Genomic DNA, 18,140 nt, shown 5'->3' on the forward strand with positions numbered 1-18,140 from the left:
CATTAAGCCCGTTAATATTGATATGTGTGGATTTGATCCTGTCGTTGTGTTGTTTAGCTGGTTATTTTGCAGACTTGATTGTGTAGTTGCTTTATAGTGTCAGTGGTCTATGTACTTAAGTGTGTTTTTGTGGTGGCTGCTAACAGTCTTTCATTTGGATGTTTAGTAGCACCTTAAAGACCTCTTGTAAGGCAGGTAACAAATTCCCTTAGCATTTGCTTGTCTGAAAATGATCTTATTTCTCCTTCACTTATGAAACTTAGTTTGGCTGGATATGAAATTCTTGGTCTTAGTTTCTTTAAGAATGCTGGATATAGGCCCTCAAGCCCTCAAATATAGAGTTTCTGCTGAAAGGTCCTCTGTTGGCCTGATGGGGTTCCCTTTGCAGGTGGCCTGCCCCTTCTCTCTAGCTGCCTTTAATATTTTTTGTTTCACGTTGATCTTAGAGAATCTGATGACTAGGTGTCTTGGGGATGGTTGTCTTGTATGTATCTTATAGGGGTTCTCTGCATTTCCTGAATTTGAATATTGGCCTCTCTAGTGAGGTTGGGGACGTTTTTGTGGATGATATTTTCAAATATGTTTTCCAAGTTGCTTGTTCTCTATCCCTGTCTTACAGGGATGCCAGTGAGGCATAGATTTGGTCTCTTTACATAATCCCATATTCCTCAGAGGTTTTGTTCTTTTTTATTCTTTTTTCTTTGTCTCAGTTAATTTGGAGAACCAGCCCTGTGAGATTCTTTTCTCAGCTTGGTCTATTCTGCTGTTAATACTTGCAATTTGTATTATGAAATTCTTAGAGTGAGTTTTTCAGTGCTATCAGATCAGTTTGATTCTTTCTTAAAGTGGCCATTTTGTCTTTTAGCTCTTGTACCATTTTATTGTATTCCTTAGATTTCTTGGATTGGGTTTTGAGTTTCTCCTGAATTTCAATGATTTTCATTCCTATCTATATTCTGAATTCTACGTCTGTAATTTCAGCCTGGTTAAGAACCATTGCTGGGGAACTAGTATAATTGTTTGGAGGTAGGAAGACACGCCAACTTTTTGAGTTGCCAGAGTTCTTGCACTGGTTCTTTCTCATCTGTATGGACTGATGTTCCTTTAATCTTTGAAGCTGCTGTCTTTTGGATGGGTTTTTTTTCTTTGATGCCCATGGGGGTTTGATTGTGGAATAAGGTGGGTTCAGTTGACTGTCTTCACTTCTGGAAGATTTCAGGGGGCCCAGGCCCAGCTCAGAACTCCTGGACTGTGTGCTCTAACTGTGGGGGGCTAGAGTTAGAGCACATAATTTTGTGTGTCCCCAGCTTTGTTCTCTGGCCCTTCGACATTAGAAATCTGTTGCACTGGAGGGGTGAAGGTGTTCCTGGTTCACTGGCCATAATACTCCAATGGGGTTGCTGGCCAAAGCAATTCACTGGGGTGATGGCAGTGGGATCTGTGCTGCTCATGAATGCCAGCAGCCATGATGGCATGGTGGGGTGCTTGTGCATTGACTGGGGCAGGGGTGCTGGTGGGAGCCCTTTGTTTTCACAGGTGTCACCTTTGTTTTCACAGGTATTGTATACTGGCAAAATATTTTGGTGTTGTGTTTTGGGCTGTGATCTAGTAGGTAGTGTTTAAGAGTATTAGCTGGCAGGCTCTTAACGCTGCAGCACAACTCATTTGTGTTTTGGCATGGTTGGTAGTAGTGCTCTGGGGTGAAAAGGGAAAGTGATGACCCCCTACCCTAGTCGGCTCTTGGGCCTTGGAGGAGCCCCCTTTGACTGGCTCTGAGTCACATTTCTTTTGTTGGGTGTTTTGAATCACGGGGCTCTTTTAAGCAGAGGCCATGGTTGGCAGACAGGCCATATGCTTGCCAGGTCAACCCTGCAGCAAGAATTACACTCTGCCCCTCCACTGCCTTGCATACCTGGGCAGATATCTCACCTCTCTCAGTGATCTGAAAGGGAGGGCTTCTCCCTCCTTGGGCATCACTCAGGTCTGCACGTCCTACTCAGCTAAGAGCTGTGGGACTGGATGTGGTCACCTAGTCTGCTGTCTAGATACTTCCTAGGGGAACACGGGGTTGTGCCTGCCCCCATAGTTGGGGCAGAAGGGAGACCACTGAGCTGGACACTCTAGCAGGCATGGCCTGTCTGGCTACCAGCAGCAGGGGTGGGTGGGAGTCACCTACCCTGCTGTCAGGGTGTTTCCTGGGGCAACAGGAAGCTGTGGCTGCCAGCTGATTTCAGGCAGCAGTGGGACTGTTGGGCTGAAGGCTAGCACCAAGTCTTGTATGGCAAGGCAGAGTGCAATAATCTTACTGCTCCCAGGCAGGACCGTGGCCTCTACTGGGGATATGGTACTGGTGTCATTCTGTTCCAGAGTCCAAGGCTTATAGAGATCCCCATGGACTTGAGAGTGGTCACTGCAGAAACTCTGGGGTGGCTCTCTGCCTCAGTTTAGAAGCATGGGGTGGGGCCAGGGGAACCAGGGGAATTCTCCCAATCCTAGTCTAGCACAGGTTCCTGTGTACAGTCCTCCAGGGAACTCTCACTCACTCATCCTTTTCCATATTGAGGAGCTTTTCCTGGCTCCATGCTTGTTGTGGGAAGTCAGGGACCCCAAACAGAGGGACCGGCTGGAGCCGTGACAGAGGAACATAAATTGTGAAGATTTCATGGACATCTATCAGTTCCCCAAATTAATACTTTTATAATTTCTTATGCCTGTCTTTACTACAATCTCTGAACATAAATTGTGAAGATTTCATGGACATTTATCAGTTCCCAAATAATACTCATAATTTCTTATGCCTGTCTTTAATCTCTCAATCCTGTTATCTTTGTAAGCTGATAATGCACGTCACCTCAGGACTACTGTTGTACAAATTGATTGTAAAACGTGTGTTTGAACAATATGAAATCAGTGCACGTTGAAAAAGAACAGAATAACAGTGATTTTCAGGGAACAAGGGAAGACAACCATAAGGTCTGAGTGCCTGTGGGGTCGGGCAGAATAGAGCCATATTTTTCTTCTTGCAGAGAGCCTATAAACGGATGTGCAAATAGGGAAGATATCGCTGAATTCTTTTCCTAACAAGGAATATTAATAATTAAGACCCTGGGAAAAGAATGCATTCCTGGGGGGAGGTCTATAAATGGCTGCTCTGGGAGTGTCTGTCTGATGCGGTTGAGGTAAGGACTGAAATATGCCCTGGTCTCCTGCAGTATCCCCAGGCTTATTAGGTGGGGAAGAAACCCTACCCTGGTAAATTTGAGGTCAGACCGGTTCTGTGCTCTTGAACTCTGTTTTTTGTTGTTTAAGATGTTTCTCAAGACAATACGTGCACAGCTGAACATAGACCCTTATCAGGAGTTTTTGATTTCGCCCTTTGCCTTGTGACCTTTGCTTTGCCCTTTGCCTTGTGATCTTTACTGGTCTCGGAAGCATGTGATCTTTGTTCTCCTTTTTGCCCTTTGAAGCATGTGATCTTTGTGACCTACTCCCTGTTTGTACACTCCCTCCCCTTTTAAAGTCCTTAATAAAAACCTGCTGTTTTTGCGGCTCAGGTGGGCCTCATGATCCTACCAATATGTAATGTCTCCCCCGGAGGCCCAGCTGTAAAATTCTTCTCTTTGTACTCTTTCTCATTATTTCTCAGCTGGCTGACACTTAGGTAAAATAGAAAGAACCTATGTTGAAATATTGGGGGTGGGTTCCCCCAATATGCACTGATCCCAGAGGAGCTGCTGCCCAGCTTTGCTCCTCTCTGCCCTCTGTGTCCCCTTGCTGCCTGGATGAATTCTGACATGGTTTCTTAGATGATCAGCTAGTAGGGTCAGTGTTCACCAATGCTGTTGTTTCCTATCTGTGAGAGCGGCACATATGAGCAGCTTCTAGTTCACCATCTAGTTCACCATCTTGACCCAACCCCCTGACAGTACCTTTAATTAAAGCTCAGTTTTAAGTCTTTTTACCCAACTTTTACATTTAAAAATATGTAAAGCTCCAGAAAAATTGTATGAAGAGTGTAAAAACATCCATATGCCACTTGCCTAGACTCATCAATGTTAAAATTATGGCAAAATGTACATAAGATAAAATTTACCATTTAACCTTTTTTTTTCTTTTTTTTGAGATGGAGTCTCGCTCTGTCGCCCAGACTGGAGTGCAGTGGCGCGATCTCGGGTCACTGCAAGCTCCACCTCCCAGGTGCCCGCCACCACACCCGGCTAATTTTTTGTATTTTTAGTAGAGATGGGGTTTCACTGTGTTAGCCAGGATGATCTCGATCTCCTGACCTCATGATCCACCCACCTTGGCCTCCCAAAGTGCTGGAATTACAGGCATGAGCCACCGCGCCCGGCTCCCATTTAACCATTTTTAAGTGGACAGCTCAGTGGCATTAAGTGCATTCACATTATTGGGCAACCATTGCCACCATCCATCTTCAGAACTTTTTCATCTTTCCAAACTGAAATGCTATACCTGTTAAACACTAACCCTCCATTTCTTCCATTCTTGATGATCACCATTCTATTTTCTGTCTCTGTGAAGTTGACTACTCAAGGTGCCTTGCATAAATGGAATAATACAATGTTTGTCCTTCTGTGACAGGCTTAATACACTTAGCATAATGCCTTTGAGGCTCATCCATGTTGGGGCATGTATGAGAATTTATTCCTTTTTTAAAGCTGAGTAATATTCCATTGCATGTAGATACCACATTTTGTTTATCCATTTATCCATTAATGACATTTGGGTTGTTTACACATGTTAGCTACTATAAATAATGCCACCATGAACATTGACATACAACTATCTGTTCACATCCCTGCTTCCAGTTCTTTTGGTTATATACCTAGAAATGGAATTGCTGCGTCATATAAAAATTAAAATTCAATCTTTAATTTTTTGAGGAGTGGCCATACTATTTTCCTTATGACTGTATCATTTTACATTTCCACAAGCAATGCACAAAGTTTCCAATTTCTCCACAGCCTTGCCAACACTTGTTATTATTATTTATAATAGCTATCCTAATGGGCATGAAGGTTCACCAATTTAAAACGCTATTACATCACAGGATTTTTAAAATTCTGCCATTCCTGCCTTCTATTATTTTGGATTAATATATCAAAATGGTTCATATGTCCTTTTGCATACTGGCCATTTTTCCTACAATTCATTCCAGGTTTTTTTACATTATGATAAGCTTAATTTAGGTATTGGAGGATTGACTATTCCAAGATGATGTTAATTAGGTGATGTTCTGGTAAGCAATACTCAGTAGGCCTTATTGGTAACATCACTGAAACTACAAGGGTAACATTCATGGGAAGACCAATACTTTCCATTTATCCTTGTTGATAGTTGCTTCATTGAGTAGTGTGCAGTTTTAACAGCAGAATTAAATTACATCTTTAAATTCTATTTCTGATTAACAATAGATTGTTTGTATCATTTTCCTGAAACAGGCTGACATATGACCAAAGTAATCTTCTGAAAAGTAATTTAGAATTAGTTGTATATCTTCTTTTATATATACCTAAATAAATCATTTTACAGCAAATCCTGGATGATAGACACTATGGTTTGTGATTTTGCCTTTTTAATTTAGTTACAAGATTTTGCCAGATACTCAAAAGGCAATTTCAGGATCCCTCATTAAATCCTCACATCTAGCAATATAAAAGAAGTTGAGTAAAACTGGCTGTATTCTAAAGCCTTACTTCCTTCCTTTGACGATGAGTATAATGGGTTAGATAAAGGCTCCTATGCTTTAGGATATTGGTGAATAGCCGTCAAACATGCTGGTACTTGCCTAAGTCGATTTGTGCTAGGCCATTAGGTGATACAGTCATGTCTCTCAATAGAGTTTTTAACGCTTTTATTTATACTTTTTAAATTTTTGGCTTCCATGAAATGACCTTCACTGTGTTCTAGAACTGTATTTCTGTTCAAGTGTGTATTTAATCACTATATTGTCCCTAAGCAAATAAAAGAGAATTTTTACCAGGATCTTGCCATAAACATAAAGATATGATCTTATAGTCTTCTTAAGACAGATTATATAATCATTTATGTTCCATTGCCTTACCTTGATTAAAGATTTTAGCAGACAAGCACTGACATTACATGATTTCTCATAACATTGACATAATTTCTATGTAAGTTGATATCAAGGTCAGATGGTTTCATAATGACAAAAATCTTTTAAAGTTTTGTCCTCAATGGTGGGAATGTTAAAGTGTTGTTCCGTCTCTGTTTGATAAAGCTGGCATCATTACTTCTCTTCGTAGGTACTGAGGACTTTAAAAGGAAGCTTACAGATGAAACAACTTTTAATTTTATCTTAAAGGAAAAAGGATATTAATAAACAATTTAGAAATAAATGGATCAGAGATGGGCAATATGCCACATTTAAGGAGAGTGCTCAACATTTAATCTCTGTTTTCTTTAATGTTAAACTTACAATACCCAGTTAAGTTAGCACTAGTCAAAAATAGAAATTTTAATAATTCAGAAACTCCTTTGATTTCATTTAAAGTCATACTGTTCAAGTTTCTAGAACTAACTCATTTTGTGTTTGCTGTGGTTAGATGTAGTATCTACCCCTTGGACTGCAGAACTTGGAGGTGACCAGCTGAGAACCATGACCTACACTATAGTCCTTAATAGTCCACTTACTGGAAAATGCACCACTGCCACTGAAAAGCAGGTACGTCTGCTTTGTCAGTGTCCAGAAGAGTCATGTGTGGGGGAAGAGAGAAGATGCCTGTTATAGTTCACCAATTTACAAGACAGTTTCAGTAAACAAATGGCAAGAAAAAAGGGACGAGAAACTGTTACAGGTTAAAAGAGACTTAAAAGGCATGTGAATCATATCAACCCACTCCTAATTCAAACAAACCACTTGTTAAAAGGTATTTATAAGATTTCAGGAATTGTTTATTTTTTATGTATAGTAATGGTATTACAGCTGTGTATTAAAGAAAATCATATTTATTTTAAAAGAGATATATGGAAGAATCCATAAAGAGATATAGTGAAGTATTTATGGATGACATTATATTGATGTCTAGGATTTCCTTTAGAAGTCGTCTAGCCAGGCAGAGGATGGTGGCAGAGGCAGGGAATATGGGACGGAGGACAAAGGAAGCAAGACTGGGCAGGAGTTAGTGTTGCTGAAGCTAGTTAATGAGCTCACGAGGGTCATTATACTTCATTTCTACTCTTTCATATATTCAATTTTGTTTTTGTTTTTGAGACGGAGTCTTCCTGTTGCCCAAGCTGGAATGCAGTGGCATAACCTCGGCTCACTGCAGCCTCTGCCCCCGGGGTTCAAGCGATTCTCCTGCCTCAGCCTCCTGAGTAGCTGGGATTATAGACACATACCACCACGCCTGGCTAATTTTTGTATTTTTCGTAGAGACAGGGTTTCACCATGTTGGTCGGGCTGGTCTTGAACTCCTGACCTCATGATCTGCCTGCCTCAGCCTCCCAAAGAAAATAGTTTTTTAAAAAGAATACCACTTTTTTCTGGTTGCAGCGTAGCACGGTTAGGTTCTCTAGTTCACGCTCGCAGCCATGCGGTCCAATGGCCCACTGCAGTCGGTGCAGTCTTTGGACGCAAGAAGACAGCCACAGCTGTGGCGCACTGCAAACGTGGCAATGTTCTCATCAAGGTGAACGGGCGGCCCCTGGAGATGATTGAGCCGCGCATGCTACAATACAAGCTGCTGGAGCCAGTTCTGCTTCTCGGCAAGGAGCGATTTGCTGGTGTGGACATCCGTGTCTGTGTGAAGGGTGGTGGGCAAGGAGCGATTTGCTGGTGTGGACATCCGTGTCTGTGTGAAGGGTGGTGGGCATGTGGCCCAGATTTATGCTATCTGTCAGTCCATCTCCAAAGCCCTGGTGGCCTATTACCAGAAATATGTGGATGAGGCTTCCAAGGAGGAGATCAAAGACATCCTCATCCAGTATGACCAGACCCTGCTGGTAGCTGATCCCCGTCGCTATGAATCCAAAAAGTTTGGAGGCCCTGGTGCCTGTGTTCGCTACCAGAAATCCTACCGATAAGCCCATCATGACTATCAAAATTCACCTGCATAATAAATAGTTTTTGAGGGACTTTAAAGTTTTAAGAACTGTGAAAAAAAAAAAAAGAATACCAGGCCAGTTGTGGTGGCTCATCCCTGGAATACGAGCACTTCGAGAGGCCCAGGTGGGAGGATCACTTGAGACCACGAGTTTGAGATCAGACTGCACAACACAGTGACACTTTGTCTTTAGAAAAAATAAAATTAACCAGGCATGATGGTGTGTGCCTATAGTCCCACCTACTTGGGAGGCTGAGGCAGGAGGATCACTTGAACCCGGGAATTTGAGATTACAGCAAGCTATGCTCTAGCCACTGCACTCCAGCCTGGGCAACAGAGCTAGACCCTGTCTCAAAAAAAAAAAAAAAGGAACACTACTGAAATCTGGTTTACAGAATTGTTGCAAGAGTTAGGGGCCAAATAACTAGATGGCTGCTTTGACACCTGGGAAGAGATTGAGTTTTTGAAATTGAATACTGTACGAGGTATTTAATGCTCTTTATCTGTGACCAGAGTGGCAGTGTCTTACAGTGGAGTGTGTGTTTAGCCAATTTGTGTTGAAGTATCTGATTTGCAAGTAGTCTGAAAACATCTCAACATCTGAACTAGTTGTGCTCTTGTAGTTTTGTCCATTATCATTAAAAAGAACATATTTCCATACCTTTAAACAATTCTTAAAAGATTATCAAACGTAAGAAAAGTCTGGTATTTTGGTATTGGGGAGTCTTTGAAAACTTTGGAACCCCTCCCCCGCCACCCCCTTAAAGGATAGGTAGAAAAGGTATGGTTAAAATGAGAAAGGTTTGGCCAGTGACCATTTAAAATCCTGTTTAGGAAAAGCAGTGTTTTGTTTGGTTACTACCCTCCTTGACTTTTTTGATGAAGGGTGGTTGAATTTTGATTAATTTTGAGGTGGAATCCTTACTTCATTCAATTGATTTTTGAATTGTTCACCTAACAGGAACACTTAAAACTCTGTAACTTATAGTACACATAAGAGATTATATGGTTTGTCCTCAAGGCTAAAAGAAAAAACAATTTGATAGTGAAATAAATGACACAGGGGCAGCAAATACGATTTCTGTAAGTCCCTTTCTCTCTTTAAGAGACGTGGTTTCACTCTGTCGCTCAGGCTGGTGTGTAGCGGTGTAATCATAGTTCACTGCAGCCTCAAACTCCTGGGCTCAAATGATCTTCCCACCTCATTCTACCAAGTAGCTGGGACTACAGGCGTGTGCCACCAAGCCCAGCTAATTTTTTCCTTTTTCGTTTCTTTTTCTTTCTTTTTTTGGAGACAGTCTTGCTGTGTCTCGCAGGCTGGAGCACAGTGAGGCGATCTTGCTCACTGCAACCTCACCTCCTGGGTTCAAGTGATTCTCCTGCCTCAGCCTACCCCCGAGTAGCTGGGATTACAAGGCATGTGCCACCACACCTGGCCAATTTTTGTATTTTTAGGAGAGATGGAGTTTTGCCATGTTGGCCAGGCTGGTCTTGAACTCCTGGCCACAAGTGATCTGCGCACATTGGCTTCCCAAAGTGCTAGGATTACAGGCATGAGCCACTGCATCTGGCCTAATTCTTTATTTTTTAGGTTTTTTTTTTTTTTAGAGGCTGGGTGTTTTTATATTGGCCAGGCTGGTCTCGAATTCCTGACCTTAAGTGATCCTCCCACCTCGGCCACCCAAAGCGCTGGGATTATAGGCATGAGCCGCCATACCCGGCCCTCTTTTTCTCAATTTATAGACAACAGAGTCAGCATGTAGGCTCTTCTAGCTTTGTCTATAGGTTTCTCATGTCTTTTTTAAGTTTTGAGAAGGAATCCTAGTATACATGTTCTAAATTGGCAAGAAGATTCATATATTAACCATATACATACAAACATTTTTTATCTTATTTTGGCAGACACTGTATAAAGAAAGTCAGGAAGCACGGTTTTATTTGGTAGATTCAGAAGTACTGACACATGATGTCCCCTACCATGATTACTTCTATACCGTGAACAGATACTGTATCATCCGATCTTCAAAACAGAAGTGCAGGCTAAGGTGAGCTGCTGTAAATGAGTGTGTTAGGATAGTCTAGATTATATCCTGGTAATTTATTCATCCTGAATTCTTAGCAGTAGCTTTACACAACAGTTTTATTTCTTGCTCAAATTACATTTCCAACGGTGGTCAGCAGAGGAGTGGGGCGTCTCACCTAAGGTCCCTGCTTGGTGAAGGCTTTGACATCCGGAGCTACGTGATCCAGAATATGTGTTGTTTCAGTTGCCACAGGAAGAGAAAGCTGTAGAATTGTGTACACAATCCATTGACCAGAACCAGTCACGTGACCTTGTTTAATGGCAAAGGGGCTGGGAGTTTTGTGGGAGTGCTCAGTGAGCAGTAATTGGCTGTGCTGCAGTGGGAAATGAGAAATGTCTGTGCATTACAGAGAGCGATGGACTTGGCCTAGTCTGGTTAATGTAGTTACTTTCACCTAGTGTATGACCACTAGAGATTTTTTATACAAGGAATTTAGAAAATTTGGTATTTATTTTGAGACTTTATTGCTATTTAGATAAATAAAATTTAGGGCTAGAGAAAGGAAATAAGTAAAATGGCAAGTACTTAGAAGGAAAATTTGATGAAATTATTAGCGGCACACATTGATTTTTTTAAATAAAAGTTATCAATGAACGCATTTTGTTTTATAATATTAATGACTTTGAATCTTTTTGGCTTTCCACTGAATACAATCTTACATTTAATTGTAACACAAATATAACTGAAGTCTGCTCTTTAAATAAATATTCTTTCCTTCTCATTCTACTAGAGTTTCCACAGATGTGAAATATAGAAAACAGCCATGGGGCCTTGTCAAATCTTTAATTGAAAAGAATTCCTGGAGTTCTTTGGAGGACTATTTCAAACAGCTTGGTTTGTAAATTTTTTTATTTATCTATTTTTGTAAAGATGGACTTTATTAACAAAATGGATTGATTCTTCATTTGGATTCATAACAGGAAACTGGTCAATGATGTTGGAACGACTCCCACTACAGTGGTTCCCACTGTTCCACTTTTTCTGCCACTTGGGGAATTTCAAAACTTTTAATTTTCATTGGTCAAACACTTTTTTTTATTTTTAATTGTTTTTTTGAGATGGAATCTTGCTTTGTCACCCAGGCTGGAGTGCAGTGGCGCGATCTTGGCTTACTGCAACCTCTGCCTCCTGAGTTCAAGCAATTCTCCTGCTTCAGCCTCCCGAGTAGCTGGAACTAACTACAGGCACGTGCCACCATGCCCGGCTAATTTTTGTATTATTAGTAGAGACGGGGTTTCACCATGTTGATCAGGCTGGTCTCGAACTCCTGACCTCATGATCTGCCCGCCTCAGCCTCCCAAAGTGCTGCGATTAGTGAGGCACCACCGTGCACGGCTGAACAAACACTGACATAATGCTTATTATATCCCAGACATATATAATAAAGTTCTATGTGTTTTACAAATATTAACTCATTTCATACTCAGAACAAGGTACAATTATTATTTTTCATTTTATTAAAAAAGGAAATTGAAACACAGGGAGGTTAAGTAACTTTTATCAAGATCACACAGTTAAGAGCTCTCATACCCCTTTGCCTCTGTAAGGAGCCAAGGAGGCTGACTGCATAACCTGCTCGTAGATACACACCTGTGCTGTCTAACCTCTGGGGAGTCCTCAGGGTCACCTTCCTTATCAGATGCAGCCTTCCTGGGCTTATACAGGGCCACTTGGCAATGATAGTACATACATCTGTGGATTTAGTGGAGGTGAGTACTAGAGACTGACTAGAGAAAACGATACAGTGGTTCTCTTTGGATATTTCTTAACATATACATGGGAGAAATATATATATATATATATTTACACACACACACATATGAGCATAATTTAAGTTTAGTTGAAGAAAAGCTGGTGGTCAGTCAACTCAAGGTAATTTAAGGCTTATCATCTAGTTGGCTGATAATTTTCCTTGCCTTTCTTCCTTGTCTATTTCACTATTAAATTCTTCATCAGGAGCAGAGAAAAATGAAACTCAAAAATTAGTTTGGCCCCTGAATAAGTTTCTAATAAAAAATTATGGCAGAGGAACAGGTTGAAAATGATAAAAATAAGGTTTTTAGGTTGTTTACAGATTTTCTCTGCTAGTGCTTCCTTTCTTGCAAACCCTTGTTGAAAATTAGAACTAGTATATGCTACTCCTTCCTGTAAGGTTGAGAAGTGCCATAATCTGTCTCTGAAATCTTTCTAATGATCCAGTGTAAGTGGGGTGGCCTGTTGTTTCCATAACTGAAATCATTACATTAATATGTATTAATAACATAGCACATGGCAAATTTGCTCTGATGATCCCGTCACTTATTAATACACATTCTTCCTGGAATAATGAAACCTCATTATGGGGTCATTGTACTCTCTAAAGCTTTTCATTAAGTGTAAAATTTAAATCTAGGCCATAAGAACCTAAGGAATTCGTTAAAGAAAATTATCAAAAATCACCAGCAAAAACCAGTATCTTAAAGTTGAGGAGCTTTCCCCACTATCTAAAGATTGTTTTTTTTTTTTTTTCTTAGAATCAGATTTGTTAATTGAAGAATCTATGTTAAATCAGGCCATTGAAGACCCTGGAAAACTTACTGGCCTACGAAGGAGAAGGCGAGCATTCAACCGAACAGCAGAAACAGTTCCTAAACTTTCTTCCCAGCATTCCTCCGGACATGTGGGCTTAGGTGCCAAAGGGGATATTACAGGTAGTTGTCACCTGGTAAACAGAGATGAAAGACTTATACTTTAGTTGTAGGAAGCAGAATGTGCCTCTTGTTTGTAAGATATGTCAGGAGGTCTCTGTTTCTTCCCTCCTTTTTTGATAATGTTTATCAAACTCTGATTTCCTTAAAGATAACTAATATGTAAGTATAAAGGGGCAGTTGCAAAATGGCAAGCCTATAACCAATATATTTTATTTGGCCCACGTGTCATTTCAAAAATTGGACATTAAATTTTTTAAAAAATTTTACCTATTTTTTCCAGATAGGGTCTCGTTTTGTTGTCCATGCTGTAAGTGGCACAATCATGGCTCAGTGTAACCTCGAGCTCCTGGACTCAAGTGAACCTCCTGCCTCAGCTTCCTGAGTAGCTGAGATTACAGGTGTGCACCACCATACCTGGCTAAAATTGGACCTTTTTATATAAAAACTCAGATCTGACAGCCCAGCACTGAAATCCCTTCATGGCAGCAGTTGGTTGGAGCATAGTAGTAGCTGCCCTGTTAGATTATGTGCGCCCCAGCTTGCCACAGCCCCCACCACAATCACCACTCTGCCAAGTTCTGAACCACTTTGCTCATTTATTTGCTGCCTAGCATTTATAGATATTCAATTTCCATGTTTGAGTGTGCTGCTCTCTTAATCCTTATATACTGTCAGGGCCAGCCCAGCAAAACTGCAAAGATAAAATTGGACTTTTATTATCTTCATTCTCAATTTTGAACACATCTTACTTTTAATAACTGTTATTCTCTTCCTCTTGAAGGTATAAAACTGTCATAGCTTCTCATCCTCTTATCAGATCTTCCTTTGAGGCTTGGAGTTTAGTGTGACTATGTTTATCCACTATTTAATATTAATGGCTGTTTAATTTTGGAATTTAAAAGTTTGGGTAACAATGAATAGGTGATAATGTTTTATTTTGTTTTGTTTTTTAATGAGGGAAGCATTTAATGTAAGCCCAGTTCAAATATTAGTTGGAGAGATATTTGCTTATTGATTATTAGCTACTTAGTTATCAAGCATGTCGTATTGAATTGCTTATTTAATTTCAGAGTAATTTGCAATATAGGCCAAATTTAAGGAGTGCTGTAAGCTTTCTCTTTGTAGATTTGTTTCATATTACTCAGGATGTCAGAAATTTAAAAAGGGGTGCAGGGAATTTACCCTAAATCACTTTATCTTTACAAATAACTTTTAAAATTTCTTTTTTGGTTCTTTTCAAATGAGTATGAAATTTCTGTCAGTTGAGGGCCGGGCGTGGTGTCTCACGCCTGTAATCCCAGCACTTTGCAAGGCCGAGGCGGGCGGATCACTTGAGGTCGGGAGTTCAAGACCAGCCTGACCAACATGGAGAAACCCCATCTCTAATAAAAATACAAAAATTAGCTGGGCGCAGTGGCGCGCACCTGTAATCCCAGCTACTCAGGAGGCTGAGGCAGGAAAATCGATTGAACCCGGGAGGCAGAGGTTGCAGTGAGCTGAGATCGTGCCATTGCACTCCAACCTGGGCAACAAGAGTGAAACTCCGTCTCAAAAATAAATAAATAAATAAATTGGATCAGTTGTAATCACAGTTCTCATTCTAATGCAGCCTTTTTCTTGTGATCTACAGGAAAGAAAAAGGACATGGAAAACTATAACGTCACTCTTATTGTGGTGATGAGTATTTTGTAAGTATTTGTTGTGAATGCTTATTTTGCTTGTGTCAGCATTTATCTTTAACTAGTTTCCAAAAGAATTTGAATGTATTTGTATATTATTGTGTAGAAATGGCCACTATTTGACTATTGCTGGCCTATAAAAATAGCAATTTTATAGATTTCAGATTTTTAGCTTTATATATGATTTTAAGAAGAATTGTTAAATTTGAGGAAATATAAAGTGCTCATTCAACAAATGTTTTTATTTTTTAGCTAATCTGATTAATTTACACCATCATAGGTTTTTATGGGGAGTTCCCTAAATTTAAAGGGAATATTGATATATACATGCTGGGGAAGTCCCAATAATACTTTTTTCCTCTATTTGGTTGGACAAATGGTTCTTAGATAACTCTGCTGGGCCTAAGAATCACTTGGGGTGCTTGCTAAAATGCAGATTTCTTGACCCCTGTCTCAGAGATTGATTCAGTAGTTCTTGAGTAGGCATCAGGAATCAGTATTTTAAAACATACACCCCAGGTTATTCTGATGCAAGTGATATGAGCATTACCTGTTAAAAAATACTGGGACAATGTCTGAATCCCAGGGTATTCTATAGGAATCCACTCAGCCAGTCATATTTAGAATACTAATATCTACGTGGCTCTATATGAATCTTGAGGCATTCTGTTAGATTTAATTGAATTGGTTCTGACTTAGTGATATATTGAAGGTGATAATTTTTTGGATTGGAGCTTCAATATTAGCTGGTTTTTTTTTTCTAATTATAGATTTCAGAACATAGAAGATGTTTGTTGTTCCTTTGGGCTTTATGGAAGATTTTTATGTTCTGCTTAAATCAGTTTTTTATGACAGTTCTGAATAGCAAATATTATCAGTGTTCTTTTGCATTACTTTACAGAAAATGTTTACTGAAAAGTTGGAATATTAATCTGTATACTATTTCAATGCCATAATAATTTCAAAGATTGGATTTTCTTGCTACTATCTTAAGTTTTTTAAAATAAATCTTCTTGATGAGTAAAAGTGAATAAGGTCAAGTTAATATTTTAATAGAAAAAGTAGAGAGATATGATGCCACCTATATATTTGCATATATATATATATATAAGGTATGTAACCATTCACTTGAAAGGCTGCTGTGAAAACCAATACAGTAAGTTCATTTAGCATGTAACATTTTATATATGACAGCATTAATGTATATTTGGGACTTGATACTTCCTTTGTCCAAGATGAACTAGAATAATTTTTGCTGAATGGTAATTTTTTTTTTTTTTTTGCTGACTTCCACTGGGAATAAGAGATACATCATGCTCTACCTGAGATCAGCTACATATTGATCTTCATTTCTTTTTCTGAAAGGCAGCATTATGGGTGTGTAATTGCCTAAGCCAAAGGCACCCAAAAATAGATCCTAAAAGCTTATCTAGTGGATTTCAAAGCTGGTGGTCTCACGTCAACACTGACTAGGATTCCTAGCAGATGGGAGAGATGTCACAGATACCCCAAACCTGTGAGTTAGGATTATTCGAGGACTTGTATTGTCACTCTAATTACCTTCCATTTTTTCCCTCAACCTCCACTTAATACTTAAAAGTAATTATTTCATGTAATAGGGATAATTGATTTAAATAATAACAATAACTAGAAAACAGTGTAGACAATATACATTTTTGAAGCTTTTGCATGTATATTCTGCATTAGCAATGCTTTAGGTCTGGAAAAGTGTGGATTAACAGATATGATTTGCTCTGCCTAGTGTGGTGTTGTTAGTTTTGTTGAATGTGACACTGTTTCTGAAGCTGTCAAAGATAGAACATGCTGCTCAGTCCTTCTACCGTCTCCGCCTCCAAGAAGAGAAATCTTTAAAGTAAGTCTTTTCCCCCCTGACCTGTATTCACCATATTATTTCAGTAATTCTTTAGTTGCAGAAAACTTAATTTCAGTTTGAGATTGTGGTCTGCTCACTATCCTGTAGCCACAAATGGCCTGTTTTTTGTTTGTTTAATTTTGTGTTTTGTTTGCAAATTTATGGGGCTCTGATGATTTCTGGAAATGAAAAAAAGATCAGAAGCTATTCTCCACATTTTGAAGATGGTATTTTTCTTTCAGTTTAGCCTCTGATATGGTGTCAAGAGCAGAAAATATTCAGAAGAATAAAGATCAGGCCCATCGTTTAAAGGGAGTGCTCCGAGACTCCATAGTGATGCTTGAACAGGTAGGCAACTTGATACATCACGGTACTTAGTAACTTCGTCCCAGTATGAATCAGTTGCTCTTCTATGAGAGAATATTTACCCTACTGTTGTTTGAAAAAATCCCCCTGCTAGAGCCAAATACCCCTGCCAGTCTCTATTAGGCAAGGGTATTATGTTTATTGTGTAGTCACTTTTATTTATTTATTTACAAAATGGGAGTATACAATATACACTGTTGTGTATCCTCTTTTTTCAATTAGTAATATATTCTGAAGATGTTTCCATATCAGCGTGTATATATCTACTTCATTTTCATTGATCCTTCTAAATAAAATTCGATCCATGATATTAAGCTGTTTTTATAGGAATGGTAGCTATTATATACACTGTCCATTATTTTACTTTTATCTATTAACCACATATCTTGGAGATACTTCCATCTCAGTATATAAAGCACTCCCCCTTAACAGTTGCATGAGATTCAACTGTATAAATGTGCCATAGTTATCTTACTAGTATTTTTACTACTATTGCCAATTTTTTTTTACTAATATTTACAGACATTTAATCCCCCAATTTTCCGTTTATAAATCTCTCAGAATCTTTATTCACGTACATACTCCATTGATGAGGCCTTCTGATGGCTCCAGTCAGGACCAGTAGCCTTCTATGCCTGGTGCACAGCTATCATCCTGGGGTTCCTATTGTCTATGTGTGGCTTCTGCTTCCTGTATCCTGTGTTTTCCTTTCTTAGTTACCTTCCTCCTTTTAATGGAGCACATCCAACAGTAGCTTCCTGAGAAAGATAATTTAGAGGTAAATATTTTAAGAGTTCACCTAACTGAAAATTTGTCATTCTGCTTTTTCTCTTGCTTATAAATGGTTTGGCTAGAACTTTGAAGGCACTGCTCCATTATCTTTTGGTTCCAGTATTGCTATTGAGAATTCTGAGGCTATTAACACTCTTGATTCTTTAATCTGGAAACTTTTGCCTATAATTCTGGAAGTTTTCCTGAGTCATATAGTTGATTATTTCCTCCTCTCATTTTCTCTCTCCTGACCTTCTACAACTCCTGTTATTCGGATGTCAGCCTTCCGTTGGATGGATTGTGTAATATTCTTACCTTTTCTTTCCATCTCTTAGTCTTTTTGTTCTACTTCTGGGATATTTTATCAATTTTATCTTCAAATTCTTCTATTGAGTTTTTCAGTTTTTGCTAACAAATTTTCAATTTCAAAGAGCTATTAATTTTCTGAATGATTTCTTTTCTTTGTGGTGTTGCAATTTTTTTTTTTTTTTTTTTTGAGACAGAATCTCGCTCTGTCGCCCAGTCTGGAGTGCAGTGGCACAGTCTCAGCTCACCACAATGAGAAGCTTGTTTAAAAGATATTTTGGGAT

The 18,140-nt window shown here is 39.3% G+C and overlaps 1 protein-coding gene and 1 pseudogene across 3 annotated transcripts in view; both read left to right on the forward strand.

Annotated features, from left to right (window-relative positions):
- Positions 1 to 18,140, forward strand: part of GRAMD1C (GRAM domain containing 1C) — a 124,987-nt gene that overhangs the window by 101,430 nt on the left and 5,417 nt on the right. For all 3 annotated transcript variants that reach the window (XM_011966808.1, XM_011966809.1, XM_011966810.1), the window contains 7 exons: positions 6,588 to 6,706; positions 9,990 to 10,132; positions 10,902 to 11,005; positions 12,685 to 12,861; positions 14,492 to 14,549; positions 16,303 to 16,413; positions 16,656 to 16,761. In XM_011966808.1, the coding sequence (XP_011822198.1) occupies positions 6,588 to 6,706; positions 9,990 to 10,132; positions 10,902 to 11,005; positions 12,685 to 12,861; positions 14,492 to 14,549; positions 16,303 to 16,413; positions 16,656 to 16,761 (818 nt within the window). The remainder of the gene's footprint in view (positions 1 to 6,587; positions 6,707 to 9,989; positions 10,133 to 10,901; positions 11,006 to 12,684; positions 12,862 to 14,491; positions 14,550 to 16,302; positions 16,414 to 16,655; positions 16,762 to 18,140) is intronic.
- LOC105529625 lies at positions 7,576 to 8,112 on the forward strand (annotated as a pseudogene).

The sequence above is a fragment of the Mandrillus leucophaeus genome, unplaced genomic scaffold (genome assembly GCF_000951045.1).
Source record: "Mandrillus leucophaeus isolate KB7577 unplaced genomic scaffold, Mleu.le_1.0 Scaffold775, whole genome shotgun sequence".
Taxonomy (NCBI): domain Eukaryota; kingdom Metazoa; phylum Chordata; class Mammalia; order Primates; family Cercopithecidae; genus Mandrillus; species Mandrillus leucophaeus.